The sequence below is a fragment of the Miniopterus schreibersii genome (assembly GCF_964146895.1).
Source record: "Miniopterus schreibersii genome assembly, chromosome: 18".
Lineage (NCBI taxonomy): Eukaryota > Metazoa > Chordata > Mammalia > Chiroptera > Miniopteridae > Miniopterus > Miniopterus schreibersii.
In genome coordinates, this window is record NC_138121.1 from 35033785 (window position 1) to 35050972 (window position 17188).

At 41.8% G+C, this 17188-nt stretch overlaps 1 protein-coding gene across 4 annotated transcripts in view; it reads left to right on the forward strand.

Annotated features, from left to right (window-relative positions):
• TOX3 (TOX high mobility group box family member 3) overlaps positions 1 to 17188 on the forward strand; it is a 96370-nt gene that overhangs the window by 70530 nt on the left and 8652 nt on the right. For 2 of the 4 annotated variants that reach the window (XM_081119726.1, XM_081119728.1), the window contains exons 3-4: positions 756 to 1010; positions 14010 to 14279. In XM_081119726.1, the coding sequence (XP_080975852.1) occupies positions 756 to 1010; positions 14010 to 14279 (525 nt within the window). The remainder of the gene's footprint in view (positions 1 to 755; positions 1011 to 14009; positions 14280 to 17188) is intronic. The other 2 variants (XM_081119727.1, XM_081119729.1) reach the window with 1 other exon arrangement.

Below are 17188 nucleotides of genomic sequence, written 5' to 3' on the forward strand. Positions count from 1 at the left end.
TCTCTATCAATATATCTCTATGCTCATTCTATAGATAAAATAAAATAAAAGTAGAAGACTGGCAGAAAATGTTCTGATTAATACGTATCAAAATATTCATATCAAAGGAAATAACTCTCCTTATAGTTTAAATAAAAGCACTGGAACATTTTAATAGATGCTCTGAAGATAGTTCTTATATACAACGTTGCATTATAAACAGTAACAATTTCCATAGAAGCATTTATTGCACTTGGGAATATATCAGTAAAGAAGTTTAAGAAGCAAACTGCAAATTTAATATGACTTGTTTTATATGTTGTGACAGAAAGTAAATATGCGTAATGTTCACTTCTGGATTAATGTTGTGTGTATGCACCACAGAATCGTCAGCGTTTTATGAAGCATGTGGATAATGGGAGCGGTTTGAGCTGTTTCACTAACATATCAATAAAGTGGCAATTTGTTATATAGCCAAATCTAATGTCGCTGCTGCTCCAACTAACAACAAAGACAGATGTTGCTAATTAAGTACGCATTAAAAAACTGTTAATACTGATACTCCATTAAAACCATATGATAATGAGACTTAAATCTTTAATCAGAATGATCAGCAAAACTTTATATGTGGAAATCTGTGTTTAAGATGTTTTCATTTGAGAAATAAATATTTGGCCTAGCTCTGTAGTGTCGTGCAAAGCCTTTCTTCTTCGCTCCGGGGAGGAACGAGGCATAGGAGCGGAGCGTGAAGGTGCCTGTGTTTTGTTCCCTTTCAGCAGACCTTCCACACGCCGAGCCTTGGAGACGAGGAGTTTGAAATCCCCCCGATCACGCCGCCCCCGGAGGCGGACCCCGCCCTGGGCCTCCCTGACGTGCTCCTGCCCTTCCAAGGCCTCGGCGAGCCCTTGCCTGCCCAGGGAAGCGAGTTCACGCCCCAGTTCCCCCCCCAGAGCCTGGATCTCCCGTCCATCACCATCTCAAGGAACCTCGTGGACCAAGACGGGGCCCTGCACGGCAGTGGGCTACACACGGTAGGCGGCGCGTCGGTGGCTCGAAGGCTGTTCGCTCTTTGCGCGTCTCGGGGCACAGGTTCGAGAGCCCATCCCCGGTATTTGACGAGGGGGCGCTGGGTTGGTTGGCAGGCACATCCGAAAGAGGGTGACCCAGCAAGATCTTTCGGATCTGAAATGATTTTTTAAGGGTCAGACTCATTGGTTTGGAAGCCACCCATCGCCCTGGCTTGTTGTTCAACAGAGAGGCGCACTGGCCTTGAAGGCCCGCCCGGGCGCCGCGTGGAAATGGGGGCCCTCGGTCAGGCGCCCGGGGCCTGCCTTGGGTGGGCTGGAACACCACGTTTGTGATTCACGGTCGGCTCCCACCTCAGATGAAATACCCAACTGTGATACGGAGAAACGGAAAAAGAATAACTGCTTATAATCAGCCCAGGAAAATATAGATCCGGTTATTGTGTGAAATACATCTAATCGTGTTATTTATTGTCATAAACATTGAATAAGGCACTCCAGAGAGCTGAGACGGCTAATGCAATCATTTTGTTTCTCTTTTTTTAGTTAGCAATTATAGTCAGCAATCACCAGAGTAAATCTCCTTAAGTATTTTAAACTCTTCTGCTGGGATTTTTTTTTTTCCACCACAGTATATAAAGCATTTGTGTCTATCTAGGTGAGATACTAAGCAGACATTTTAAAACAAGATTAATAGTTTATAAGGCCTTTTTTTTTTTTTTTTTAACCCCGATAAAATTAAACAGATGTGTTGATATAACAAACAACAAATCCTATTGCTTGTTTACATATTTCTCTGCACATTTAGGACCGTGCCAGTGATGTTTACTGGGTTCATTGTTAATTCCCCAGATAACAACAGACAATTGCAAAATATGTAGTGGATTAGCGTGTGGAGATTCAGCGAGCGCTCTGAAATATAAGATTACTTTCCCAAATAGGATTGCGGCAACATAATTTTCTTTGCCTGTGATCTTTTGTGTTTGAACTGAACGTCAGGGTTTTTATTTTTACTTTTTTGCTGGAAAAAAATGGAGCCAACAGTCGGGAAGGGTCATTAAGTATTCATAAACGTTCCCCGCCATCGCAAATAATTGTTTCCTGTGGACTTTCTTACATTTTTGTCCCTTTGACACTGGAAAGGAGGGTTCTGTCCCTGTTTGTCTACAATCAGGCTTGCAGTGTTGTGCCTGGAAAATAATAAAAATAAAGAGGGTGTTTAGTCACCAGGGGAGTTAGCCAGGGTTCACCATTACTCATCGATGCTCAGCGAGGCTCATTAAAGTCTCGGAAATAGTTAAAAGACCATATAATGCATGCTAAAATGTGTACTTTATTAAATTGGTAAATATTTATTAATAATATAAGAATCTGCCTTTAAATTAAACATCTGATGAATTACCTTCCCTTAAAGCCATAAAACTGTTATTGCTGCTATAAAAAAAAGTGTAAAGGAGGCATTTTGACTATGAAATTTCATTTCATGGTCAATCGAATTTACTATATTGGAAAGAACTAAAGATGGAATCATAAAATAATTATGATATTCACATACACTTAAAGAACAGTGCTTTCAGGGGCTGGCGTTGGGGGAGAGGACTCAATTTTTAATGCTGCTTTTGTAATGTATTGCTAATCACTAAAGCAGCTGAATTATTTCATTGATTTCTAAAGTATAAGTACATTAGCTAAGTGCAGGCTGTAGTCATGGTATTTACATGGACCTCATCACATCTGTCGGTGCCTTTCTAAAGTTTTGCTGAACCCAATGATATTTATTTTGGCTCGAAACAAACTAATCTTGTTGAGAAGTCTAGTAGAATTTCACCTTGAAGAAATGTCATGGGGTTTTAAATCACAAATGTTGGAAAAAATAAAATGTACTAGGACAGAATTATGATGAATACAATGTGTCGTTGGCTTTGTTCTGTGTACTGCTTGACATGCTCACCTATAAACTTGAATTGGGAATCGCCAGAGGCATGGTTAAAAATAGGCTGTGTCAAGGTCCCTCCCGGCCGGGCCCCAGTTGCTGGCTGTATCGTAATGCTCCGCGGCGGCTCCTCCGAGATTTCCCCCAGGAAGGTCACCCGCAAATAATCAGCGCTTTATACATCACGCATTCGGCGTCCCGCTGCCTGGCTGTTTCATACCTTATGCAAGTAAGAAGTTTGATTATCCAAATGAATACGCTGTCTGTTAGGGATTGCTATGGTGATAAGACTATCATATGAGAAGAAAGCCAGCTTGTTTATGTTGCATTAAACCAGCTTTTCTTCAGAGCCTCATTGGTTTTCCTTTAGAGAGAGTGACAGTTTGTCACGTTACTGATTAGCTGCATTTTTGTTGGCAACAAACACAACATGTTTATCTTCCTTCAATTTATGCCATTATATTTAAAAACAGAGCAGGAGCAAAAAGGGGGGATTAAAAACGAGTCCAATGAAACCGACTCGTAGATACAGGGAACAGACTGACAGCTGTCAGAGGGGAAGGGGGTTGGGAGGCTGGGTGAAAAAGGGGAAGGGATTAACCAAAAACAGCGACAACAAAAACCCCACAAAACTCAGAGACCAGAGAACAGCATGGTGATTGCCAGAGGGAAAGGGGTTGGGGGTAGAAGGGGGTAAAGGGGGGGTAAATGGTGATGGAAGGAGACTTGACTTGGGGTGGTGAGCACACAGTACAATTTACAGGTGATACATTATTGAATTTTACACCTGAAAGCTATATAATTTTATTAACCAATGTCACCCCAATAAATTCAATAATAATAAAAATAAATAAAAATACAAAACTTAAAAAAATGAGTCCAGTACTTAGCGTTCACATTTCACAATGCAAATAATGCTCTGGTATTCAAAAGCAAATTATTGAAACATTGAGTCCATGCATTTGTGACTTCATAGAAAACCCTCGATTTGCTTGTTGTGGATACGTGTATTTCAAAGCAGCATGTGGTTGGCAAGTAGAAATCAACAGTATATTTTGGTTAAAAAAATTCCTTACCTCTGTGCATTATTGTCAGTTTAGATGATCATCTGGAAATTATTTTAATCTGCAAAAGATTGCAATCTGAAAAATCTACAACAAGCACGCCAAAGGGCTTTTTTTTTTTTAACACCTCTCTATAAACTGCCCAGCCTGCTGAGTAGCATTGACATCAGTAGTACATCAATTTCAGAAAGTGGATTATTTTTACTAGACAGCTATTGTGACATATTGGGTCAGTCATAAATGAAAGATATTCATGCAAGCATGCAATACTTGTAATGAAGTCTCACTCTGACCTTCTGTATGATTGATTCTGTAATTTAGTTTTCTCAGGCAGTGCCTGAAATGAAATGAAATCATGTTGAACAAGTTTTGAATACCCACAGTGCACCGGGAGAAGAAAAATCTACAGCCCTAGAGGCTTGAGAGAGAGCAGCTGAACGATTTATCTCTATGCTATTATAGCCTTTGCCAGCATTCAACATTCTTTTTTTTTTTTTTCTTCCCTTATTTGGCTTAAGTACTTAATTCTGCAGGTAGCTGTAAATGGGAAAATAAAATGCTGTTCAGATTTAAAATGACAGGACAGGAGTATGTGCAGGGGACTGATAAAATATCTTGAATAGAACTGACCTTTCATGTAGCTGAAAGTTACTGGGGGATTCATCCTCATAATTACCATATAGATTATTTTTATTTCTTTCCTGCAATGAAACATTTCAGAGAGCAGTAGTGCTGATTGAATGAAAATTGAACTTGTTAACATTCTTTTCAGCTTAGCCTGTTGTACATAACAGAAGGTTAGCTTTGATGAATTTCAAAATTCTCTTTGATATCCAAGAAACAGACAGTAAAATAATTGTCTCTCGTCTGATATTTTGTATGCTCCCCCCAAAAGAGAGAATTTATAAAACACACTGATAATTCACGGACGTTTTCTTCATACATTATAGTTCGTGTTTCGAGGACTGACATTTTCTGTTTGATACGGCTTGGGATTTAATTGTGATAGCACATATTTATAGAAAATGCCACACTGGTGCTCTTGGAATATCAAACATAGTATTAGAAAATTGAAAAAGATGGTCGTAAGGGGGGTATATTTGAGTATGGTCATTTTCATACCTGTTAAGGAAAGAGAAAGAAAAGTCCTGTAGAAGAAGAGCATGCAGGGAAGTAAACGATAAGCTTTTAAAATATTCATAAGACACTTAAGTCATAATCTAAACAGATGTCATTTTTGACGTTAGAAGAAAATGGGATTTATCAAAATAAGACATCTCAAATTATCAGGCTTATGATAGAAGTTTTTATTTTTCATAGAACCCTCTACTATGGCTCTGATTTTGAAGTCGGATTTTTTTAATTTTTACAGAATGACTGGCATGTAGTTTTTATACTTTTAAAAGTCTTGCTTTAAGAGAAATAGCAGACTTTCAATTAGTACCTTGTTTTAGCAATGTTGCTTAATGTGTTACAGATAAAACAGTTATTTCATGGCTCATTAATGTGTTTAATGCGTGGAACGTTCTATTAAAACAAGCCCGTATTATTGTTATGAACATGTTCGTTGCCGTCATCAATAGAGCCTGCAGAACTAAATTCCATAGGATGATTGCTTGGCCATTGGGGGACCACCAATTTCTCATACAAATTGAATGATTACTTCAGTAATGTTTATTTTTGGTCAAGTTGTGGTCAAAATACTTTTATGGTAAGTGAATAGAAAAGGCATGACTTAGGAAGCAAAAACTCAGTTTGAATGAATTACGACCTATCTGTTCAAATATTTACTGAATACCTACTAAGTGCTATCTATTGTTTCTAATGATTAGAGACTAAGTGTGCTATTTTTATAATTGTTTTTTTGATTGCCAGTGTCTTTTTCATATACTACAAAAATTCAGAGCCTGATTACTGCTTTAAAGATGCTTAGCATCAAAAGTCAACTTGAATGTAACTGTTACGATACCTTAACAAGGCCACAGACATTTTTACAAGCTACATTTCTTCTCTCTTTTTTTTATTTTTTAATATGTTTCTGTTGATTCTAGAGAGAGAGGCAGGGGAAGGAGAGAGAGGAAGGGAGAGGAAGAGAGAGTGAGAGAGAGAGAAACATCGATGGAAGAGAGAAACACCGATCAGTTGTCTCCTGTACGCACCGCTGCTGGGGATCAACCCTAACACCTGGGTACGTGCCCTGACTGGGAATTGAACTGGTGACCTTTCGGTGCACAGGACAGTGCTCAGCCGGCTGAGCCACACCAACCAGGACCTTTCTTCTTTCTTTGTAGAGCAAACAACCTTCTACCGTACATAGCTTAAAAGAAATATCCTTTATTCTTGGCCTGTAAATACCTACTGACAACACATGAGTGCTGTCTTTAAGGGTGAGGTAACTTTAGGGCCATCTACTAAAGCGTGCTCCAAACGTCTACGAAACCCAATTAGCTGTTGTGAAGTGTGACACGTGATTAATTGCTTGATGTATAACATTCAAGGAAAAGTGTTATTAGAAAGTTACGCTGTGATTTATTTCCATGTATCTTGTTTTTAACAGACATAATCTGTAGTTATACTTATCGCCAGCACTTCCTACTGGCTCGGGACAGCGAGGCAGCATTTTACGTCACTCAGATTCCCGAATAAAGCCGGCGTGGTGGCTCAGACATTTCCTTAGAGGGATGAGAGTTACCCTCCATACCGTCGCCCCATTTTCTTTTGTTCATAGCACTTGTCACCCTTTCAGATGGTTTCCTTTGCCTATCCTGTCCCTCACCTGTCTCGTTCTCTGCCGTCATCCTGAGGCCCAGAAGAGTGTCTGGTGGGCTCGCAATAAATATTTTACTTGTTAAATATATGAACGAATGAAAGGGCAATGAAGGAATATTTAATTTGTTATTAGGAGCATAACTTGACGACTAAATAAAACTGGAGGGGCAGGGGTTTCAGGTATAAATGGCTGTAAAAATGAAATTCCTCTTTAAAATTTTTATTTTGGACTGATTACAATAAGCACGGAGCTGACTTCTTGGTAAAACAAAGGAGTTACAGGGTATATGTGTAAAATGCCATTAAGTGTTTTATGTTAAACTCTTGAAAATTTTATTTTGCTAAGAAACTATTAATTAACTTTTGGGAAGACTGTTTTTCACAAAACATTCGTGTGTAGGTATGTTTGATTATAGCCCTGAGAGTAGTTATTAAGTAAAAATGATCTACTTCAGCGCAGATATCTCGATGAAGTTACACTTCGCGGGGTGCAGTCTGTAATTATCATCGGCATGCATTCGGCGTCACTATATTTGTTTCAAGGTCTGTTGGGGTTAGGACCACAATACTTTTGCATAACTGTTGATTGCAGTTAATTTGGAAATAAAATTTTAGCATTGTTATTGGACAGAACTAAACGTTTGAGCATAAAATTACTGGCTTCAACTTCATATTTGTAGTTCTTTGGTATTTATTAACATTAAGCAGGTTTTTTTATTGTTTTTGTTTTTTACTGATAATTGTCTCATGACTTCATTTCTCAAGAAGTATTAATTTAAAAACTAGCACAGTGACAGTATATTTAGTCCCAGTATTTAATACGTTTGGGTTATTTGCTTCTTAATTAGATATTATCTTCTATTAGGAAAACCTATCATTGGATCATTATTTGTAAAAGTAGATGGAACATACATTAAACACATCTGAAATTAGATTTTAAAATATTTTTAATGATAAAAATTAAATATTTTTAATGATAAAATCAACCCAGATGGGAGGAAGCACCTTGGTAATGAGTAAAAATAGGTAAAATAGAATAATAATGGGTGATATTTACGATTTAAAAAATCAGATTGAAAGCTCATGTTCACGGTGCTGGAGGGGGGTGACTGAACTAAGGTAAATGCCGGGGCCGGGGGCTCGCTCCCCGCCAGCGGGACCGGGGAGGCGCCGGCGGAGAGGTGAGCGGGGAGGACCTGCCTGCACGGGGCTCCGTCGCTCGGTTCAAGAAATCAGAGCAAACCGTACCCCTCCCCTCGGCGGCCCCCACGTTCCGCGCGTGAAGTGTGGCCTTGCGTGGAGCTGGCCGGCGGGAGGCCGTCACCTTGCGGCTGTCTCGGCTTGGTGGCTTGGTGGCGTCCAGCAGGCCTGGGCTCGGGCCCACGCCCTGCCGCCTGTCGCCTGTCGTTTGCCCTGTTTAAATAGGACAGCGGACCTCCAGCCCGGAGCCTGGGGCAGGGCCCATGTGTACGCGGCCTCCGAGGGCATCACTTCTGTCTCCTTCGTATTTATTTGGCCTTCCATTGATCCCCCGTGACCCCACTTTATTTACGCCCGTGATCTAAAGTTCCCTTTTAATATAGAATGATTCAGATGTTCGCAGTTTGCTCGCGTGATTGATGCTCGGTGCTGGACGGTTTCGGGCCGTGTAGGAAAGTGAAGGGCCACTGTCAGGATCCATCCCTGGTTCAAAACAAAAGCAAAACCACAAGCACCGCAACAGAGAGGCTCCTCCGTCAGGCGGAGGGGGAAGCGAGCCCCGCTGCACAGCCCCCCAGGACCCCCGGGCCCCCCCAGGCCACCAGGCCCAGCTCGCTGGCTCCTCCGGGCCGGGGGGGGGGGGGGGGGCGGGGATGCAGCTCGCTCCCTGTCAGAGCCCCGTCCGCCCGTTCTCGTGACCGCTGCGACCGCAGGGTGAAGCCCTGGGTGCTCTCCAGAACGCAGGCTGATCCGTCGGGCTGGGTGTGTGTTGACGTTGGCATTTATGTTATTTCTGTAGAAGTCAACCTGTCTGCCATTTAGCTGGCTTGCCCATGAGTAGGACCGGGCAGTGTTTCCTGGAACGCATAACCCACTAGATAGGTACCAAGCCTTTCAACTCGGTGGCATCGTCTACACGGAATAAAACCCAGGCTTCCTAGGGTGGCTACAGGACGAGTCACCGCCTGGTCATTTCCTTGCCTCTCCAGCCTCCTAGCCAGCCTTGCTCTTAGGGGCCCAGTGATAGCAGCCTCTTCTTTACTTATCCGTGATGTTCTTCTCATGCCCCGGGCCTTGGCACATGTTCTCCTCTGCCGAGGATGCTCTTCCTTCTTTTCTGGCTTTGTCACCTCCTCAGGGAAGCACCCCGTGATTTCTCTACCTTGCATGCTCTGGCCCATTGCCACCTCGCCAGTCCCATTGCATTTCACTCTTCACCTTGCCCGCCCTGCCCCCACCTGTACTGACCACCTTCTGTTTCTCAAGCATGCCAAGCTGTCTCCCGCCGCGGGCTTTGCACATGCTGTTCCGTCTGCCTGGAACATGCTCTTCCTCCTGTCACGGTCGGCTCACCCTCTAGACAGCAGCTCAGATGTCATCTCTGGGAGGCCTTTGCTACTGACCCAATAAATGTAGTCACCCTCTCACAAATATATATACTTTTTAAATAACCTGTTTCTTTTCTTCACAGTGTTTATCACAATTTGAATCATGTTTGTGCACAGTTTTTCCATTTATGCAGATAGGACATAGGCTTTGGGCACTTCCTCTCCCCACCCCACCCCCAGATAATTTCCATTGTATTTGTCTAATAAAGTAGTTCTCAGAGGGGGAGTCTTCCCCCCAGGAGACATTTGCCAACGTCCGATCCCTTGTGGTTGTCACAGGCTGGTGGGGAGGGAAGGCTCCTGGCATCCAGCAGGTAGGGGCCAGAGGTGCTAATGAAGCATTTGCGGTGTATGTTAGGCCCTTCCCCCAAAAAGGAATTATCCAGACCAAAACGTCAGCCCTGTGCAGGTGGAGAAACTGTTATCTAAGATCATCAGAGAGGACAGAGTGAGACCGAGAGGAGAGAATGAGGTTTTCCCAAACCATGAGCAACTTAGAAAATGATGCGCATGAACCCTGAATCTCAAATGTCATCTAAATGCGAAAGGAGTAAAAAAAGGTACAGGCGTTGGACTCTTGGTGTTGGATGGGGGAGTGGCAGCCTCTTACAAATCACTAGTTGCTTTGCCTTTTGGTGATCATTGGTAGTTTTTTCAAGATTTAATTTTAATAACTGAGAGGTAGTGATTTACAAAAAGGCATTAAATTTCTTAGGTTGTATCCTAAGGTGAATAAGAAATGTGTATCTATAGTTATATATTTCCTTACTGTGTCATTACTAGTAGGAAAAATCGTGAGCTATTTTGAAGGAGTATGTATGAATTATTCTTGCCTACACGTTGTCATAGTGAATTTATTAGTCCATTCCAATTTATGTTTAATTAAAGTAATGTTTAAAAGAATCACACAGTAATTTTCAAAGATATGAACATGAACATTGGGTTCTGTGGGCCTGGCACATAGTAGGTGCTCCATAAATATCTTTAAACTGAGCTGACATCTTTCTCGTTTTAACTGGAAATCCTAAGATCAATGGAAACATCTCTTAAAGCTTACTTTTTTTTGGAAAATGATGGGCGCTGTTAAGGATTGCCAAGCTCCCCAAGGCCGTTGTTCGTAATCGGTGGGCCCAAAGGAACTTGAGTCTCTGAAGAGACATTTTTACCATTAATCTCCTTACACTGTAATCTTCACACATAGGAAGTTGTTATCAGACAGCTACGGACCATTGTAAACACTGGCACATTTTGATGCGTCGATTCTGTGGTTCAGAGGTTACTTGGAAATATTTTCGAGGCCCTTGGTGTATTGACCTATGAACAATAAGAAAGATAGGACTGGCACTTTGGGGGATTTGAAAACTACTTGGATGGCTCCTAGTTCTGGCAAGGCCTTGGCCCTACCACCAGTATTTTTCGGGTGGTTTTCACTCTGTCTCTGCTGTAGAGGAACCCTATTTTTTTTTTAGTGAAATTTTATGAGAAATCTCAATTTATAAAACAAATGAAAATGGAGTTACGTTCATGAAAGGGAGATTGTGGCGATGGAGAGCCCACAGGTTCATTTGTGTCTCTCTGCCTCCACCACGGAGGCACCATGGCTCCCTGGAGCAGGTTTTCCACCGAGCATCACCGGCTAGCTCTGAGGCCTGGAGAACCACTCTGATCTAAGAACAGGTATAATAGCATCTAATTCTGGAGGCTTTTTAGAGGGTTGACTTGGATATGCATGTGAGGCTTAGCACAAAGCCTGGCGCATGGTAAACATCCCGTAAGTGTTCCTTTTTAGGACAGCGAACCGAACCCTGGCCTTTTGTCAACAGCAGCTCACAAGCGACCAGGTCCACAGTAAAGGCATAAATTGCAGGTGAACTTTAGGGAGCACTGCTGAAGCCAGGAAAGCTTACTTCTTGACCTTCTGTTTGACTTTGAGACCCATCTCAAGTGCTCGAGGTGTGGCATGAGCCAATCAGGTAACTGTACATGCCGATTTTCATAGGCACTGGGGTCAAGAGAACAGAATAAGTCCCCTATTAGTGAGTAAGCTCAGCAAATCATATTGTCCTATTTTATGGCCAGGCCAGTTAACTAATTTATTAGTATACAGTCAGAATTAAAATGCCTAATTTAAATGTACTCTGGACATTGTTGGAAGATATTTTAAAACATTTAGATTTAAATAAGTCTGAAAGGACTTCACGGAGCACTCTAAAAGGTGTCTAAGGAGAGTAAAATTAAGGATGAGCTAGCTTCCTTCCCAGGAGTTAGGGCTTGGAAGGGACGTAAGCAAGCAAAGGTAGAACTTGAAAGGAAGGTGGAGGAGTGGACAGACAGCTCACATTTTTTAAGAGAAATAGCTAAATGTGCGGTAGAGTGCTCATAAAACATTAGGACAAATCGATAATGTAAAATCCACTTTTGTGATGCCTGTCTGCAGAGGGACTCCCGCCAACAGAATGTAGTATTTTAAGAACAGTAGAAGAGAATATTGTCAGTGAGGCGAGGAGTGGGATTGTTCTGATACATGCGACACATTTCTCCAGGATTCCACAGGCAATGGATAACTCGGAAATTGTTAAGAAATGGAAAATTTATACTTTTACTATTCAACCCTAGCAACGAGCGACAGACTGTCTTAACTATTTGTAGATCTTTTTTTATTAGATTTCCCAGACTAAATCAGTTTATTTATTTTGTTTAGTGTTTTTATAAATGGAAAAAGTTAAGATGTTCCCCTCCTTCCTCCTCCAGCCCTAAGCCCTTATAATGCAACCATTGTTCAGAGTTGGCATATATACTTTTATTTTTTCATTTTAAAATTATTGCACAACTTGCTTTTTTCACTTCCCATCTCTGGGACATCACCACTCTAGGTCAGTGGTTCTTGAATAAGAGGAATTTTGCTCCACCCTGGGGGGGAGGGGTTGGCACTATCTGGAGACATTTTTTATTGTGAATGGTGAGGAGAGGGAGGCAGGTTGCTACTGGCATCAGGGAGATAGAGGCCAGGTTTACTATAAACATCCTACAATGCAAAGGACAGTCCCCACAACAAAGACTTACCTGGCCCAATATGTTAAGAGTCAAGATTGAGGAACTCTGCTCTAGGTCAGTACATGCAAATCTAATTCATTATTTTAAAAAGTTTCGTAATACTTTGTGGTGTGGTGTGGTAGAGCATAATTTATTTAACTAGTTTCCCATTGATAGCTATGGCTTCTTATTTAGTGGCATTTCTATACTTACTATTACAAAACCAAGTGTTCCAGTTTAGTTATTTACAACTCATCTGTTTCTTTAAAGAGCCCAAATCTATCCTTATCAAAAAGACTCAAAGAGGAACAGTTAAGAATTCAGAGGCTTGTGTATAAAATTAGATTCTGGGTCACTGTGAGTCAAGAGAATTTGGTTTCAATAAAATCACAGGTTCACTTTAAATGACAAGCCTTAAAGTAAGTCATTTGAAAAGCATGTCTTCATTTTTTGATTCTTTGGAATTAAAAAAGCAACAACTCCAAAGCCTTTCGTGTGACTGCACAAAACCGAAGGCCGATTTCGAAGGGACGGCAGTAACTTTCTGAGAAGCGAATTCTGACGATCTGTATACCTCCTTTTTATACGTGCTTCTAAAAATCCATTAGTACATTAAATCATGGTGGGCTGAACAAAAGAAAACAAAGCAGTTTTAAGATGAAAAAAGGGATATCCAATCCTAAAGACGTCGAATGACTTCCAGATGCTGTGGACGTTGTAATTCACAATGGGACTGGCCCTCTGGTTAACCACAGAGGGCTTTGCAGCAAGGGTGCCCCGAAGCAAACAGATGTTCGCTGTGTGCTGGTCCAGCCCTTGCTCGGCACATGTCAGATGCATTCCTGGAAGGAGAGGGGAGAGAGTGAATTCCCCTCGAAGAGCTGGGCGAAGCTCGGACCCAGAGCCTGTGAGAGGAGGGCGGGCCGTGGGGCGAAGGCTGGGCCTCTGCGGCCTCCGCCCCTTTCCTTGTCAGCTCCCTCAGGAAGAAGCAGGAGTTGGAAGGTTATCATTCCTTTGCTGATAGTCTTTTAAAAGTTATTTTTTAAGTCATCCAGTGACACTTCTGTAGAGCAGTAGATCAGGCTAGATAATTTGGGCTTTATGCTTTTGACCTTTCAGTTTTTTGGCATGAGTCCTTACAGTTAATAAATTAAGAGAGACCATCATCATGGGATAGGCCAGACTTATCAAAATTGCAACAGGTTAAATCTATCTGAGAAACTGCAAACATTGTAAATTCATTGCTTTTTTTTATTGAGGTATAATTGACATATATCATTATTAATAGTTTCAGGTGTACATCATAATGATTCAATATTTGTGTACATTACAAAGTGATCACCACAGTGAGTGTAGTTACCATCTGTCACCATCTGTAGTTATAAAAATTTTTTTTCTGTGATGAGGACTTTTAAGATCTACTCTCTTAGCAACTTTTTCAAACATGCAATGCAGTGTTAACTAGAGTCCCCATGCTGTCCCTTACATCCTGATGACTTATTTATTTTATAGCTGGAAGTTGGTACCTTTTGCCCCCCTTCACCCATTTCGCCCACCCCCTCCTTCCCATAAGTGCCCTGACATTTGGGAAAACTAAACGTTGCTGTTGCCGTTTTAGGATCAGAGCCACACACAGGTGTCACAGTACCGGCAGGATCCGTCCTTGATCATGAGGTCCATCGTCCACATGACTGATGCTGCTCGCTCTGGGATCCTGCCTCCTGCCCAGCTCACCACCATCAACCAGTCCCAGCTCAGTGCCCAGCTGGGGTTGAATTTGGGGGGAGCCAGTTTGCCCCACACGTCTCCTTCCCCTCCAGCGAGCAAATCGGCCACTCCCTCCCCTTCCAGCTCCATCAACGAAGAGGATGGTGATGAGTCCAGCAGGGTAAGTTAACTGCCAGGCACAGAACCGCCAGGGCACCGGCACCACCCCGTGCTCGTGGCGTTGGGCGTCGTTCATGGTTTCTCTTCATGGATTTGGAGTAGCGTTTAAATTTATGATGATTAATTTTTTTAATTTCTTTTTTTTTAACTCTTTGACTTATTTTCTGAGTAACATGTATTCAAGCAGAAATTGGGAGATCTGGCCTCTCCCACTGGCTGGAAGGCATTGAGCAGGGCATGGACTCTGGTAGGCCCGATTTTCTGACTCTGCTGGAGGGAGGGCTTGCAGTAGACTTGTGTTCTAAACGTGCTCTGGTTCTACATTAATGTCCATGTGAGTGAGTTTCATTCATCCAGTTAGTTGGCTGAGTTGCTGCCCCATTTGACAACCTTGTACCTTCAATGGTGTTTATCATTTATTCAGTTCTAATTGTCTAATATCTTTGTGTTTGCCATGGAAAGTGTATATGATTTAAATACACAGAGTTTGAAATACAAATTTAGTTGCAGTCATGGCGTTTCTGAATGCCTAGAAAAGTGTTCTGTTTTATTAAATTTATTTATTCTAGGTCCACAATTACTCATTTCTTACTCATTAATTATGTTGTACACCTACTGTGTGCTTGGAATTTTACTTGGTACTGATAGGCTTTGGTGATATAAAGATTTATAAGAGTTACTACCCATGGGACTCCCCACTGGGGGTGAAGAGCCCCGTTGAAAAGGAGCTACAGATGCGATTAGTGGTATAATTGATGGATCCGGTGTCCTGACATTGTAATCCTTTCTGCGTGGGCGAGCTACCTGAGGAACACGTTACTGGGGAGGTGGTCTCTGAGTTAGGTCTAAGAGGATACCTCAAAGTTTGTGAGGCAGAAGAGGCCAGCGTTCTGGTGGATGGAGTAATGGAAGCACAGTTGAACTTGTGGGTGTCATGAATGGTGTGATATGGAGGAGGAAAGGTTGGAGTTGGAGAAAGAAATGACTGAAATGTGGCAGCCTTTCCCCTGTTGGTAGCTGAGAGCTGCTGAATTATTTGTATAGTGGGATGGCAAAAGCAAGCCTATGCTTGAGAAAGATAACTTAGGCTATATATAGAACGCATTACGGCGGAGGGACCTGAGGAAAGGAAACCAACTAGAAGACCGTTTTAATGAAGTGTTTCATTTTAGCAAAGGAAGGAGAGGACAGGAGATGGCGGGTTAGTGAGTTATTGAAGAGGGGTAATCATCGAGGTTTGATGACCCACCGGAATTTGAAGGAAAAAAAAGATAAATTGGGTTTTAGTTTGGGAGCCAACATGGATATCACGTGAGAGGATATTATCCCAGAAGGAGAGGAGCGTTGTTCTTTCCCCATGGGGAAGATGAGAGTTTGGCATGTGATGGGTTGAACTTGAGGCGCTTATAGTTGAGTCTAGAACTCAGTTCATTGGAAGTACAACTATAGACTTGGGACCGTCAGCACATAAGCGTGAAGACATGGAAATAATCAGAATTTCTCAGAGTGTCCAAGGGGCAAGTCAAGGCCAGAACCCTGAGCATCACTTATTTTTAAGTAGCAAGTGGAAGAAGAGAATCTAGAGAAGACTGAGAGGCTGAGAGGCTGTGGGTAGAGTTCTGTTGTGGGGATGTCAAGAAGGAAGGCTTGTCGGTAGCGCCCTGTTGGCACCCACTGGACACGGGGCAGGCAAATGCACTAGCAAGCAGTCTTTGCTTGCACAAGGACTCCAGCGAGGTGAAGTGAGAAATGACTAAGAAACTCAAGGGGTGTCAGGGTACAGCTAAGTGATAGGTGGTCATTACACAAATCAAATGGACACCTTTCATTTCGCTCACATTTCCACTGATTTTAATACTTACCTCGGTGCCAGTCTGAAATTGTCTTGTCTCCAGAGAAATTTTTCTATGTCTCCTAAGCTTGCTCCATTTTATGCCAGGGTCTAGGTTTTATGTAAAGACAAGAAATCCAGTTTCTCTTTTAAGCAACTTGGCTAAGGAAGGAAGATTAACTTTATCGTTGATTATGTCTCTCTGGGGTAAAGCTATTTCTTCAGCTTTTCCAACCCTTTTGAGTCAACTACAAAAAAGTTCCTTTTGGAGAATTAATTCTGAGCTTTTATTTAAGCTGTGAGATTCTTCATTTCTAGTTTGTTCTTAAAAGGTAACGACGATTAGGGCAAGTCAAGTTTCTCCAAGAAAGATGTTAGAAGTCGCCAGCATTCGAATGTTGTTTTTCAGAGAATGAAATTGAACACCTCTTATTTGGAAAAAGCTACCCTGGAAATTACTTCCATCTTGCCATTGGTCAGAGTATTATTGTTGGCGCAAACAGTGCCACATTTTTTTCCAGGAAAAGAATATAGATGTTTGACTCAATTAGAAAAATCTGTGTGTGTGTGTGTGTGTGTGTGTGTGTGTGTGTGTATATATATATATATATATTTTTTTTTTTTTTTTTTTCTTGTGGCTGAAGTAATATTTTTTTCATTGAAGGAAAATTTGGCTTCAAGTGAAACTCTGTCTCTAAGACATCTGACTCCTCTGCAAGTTCACATTCATTAACTAGAGTTAAACAAGTCTCACTTATTCTGAGAACTTAGAAAAGACTATATGAGGTCTCTAAAATTTTGTTGAGTTAATTGTGTTAGTTACTGAAGGTGGCATTCTGGAGGAGAGGTGAAATATAACACTACCTGAAGCATGTGAGGTACTTGTATAAAGCTTGGATGTGGTTACCGCCCAACTAGTGCAAACAGTAAGTCCACCTGCAAGTAGACTAGCGCTTTCCCAGCGGCTTGAGGCTTCTGCGCTCTCAAAGACACACTGCTTACCCGTTTCCTCCCCAAGAAATTTAGTAATTGGATTAAGTTCCAAATGTCCCTCATTCAGAAAGTAATGACAGTCTTGC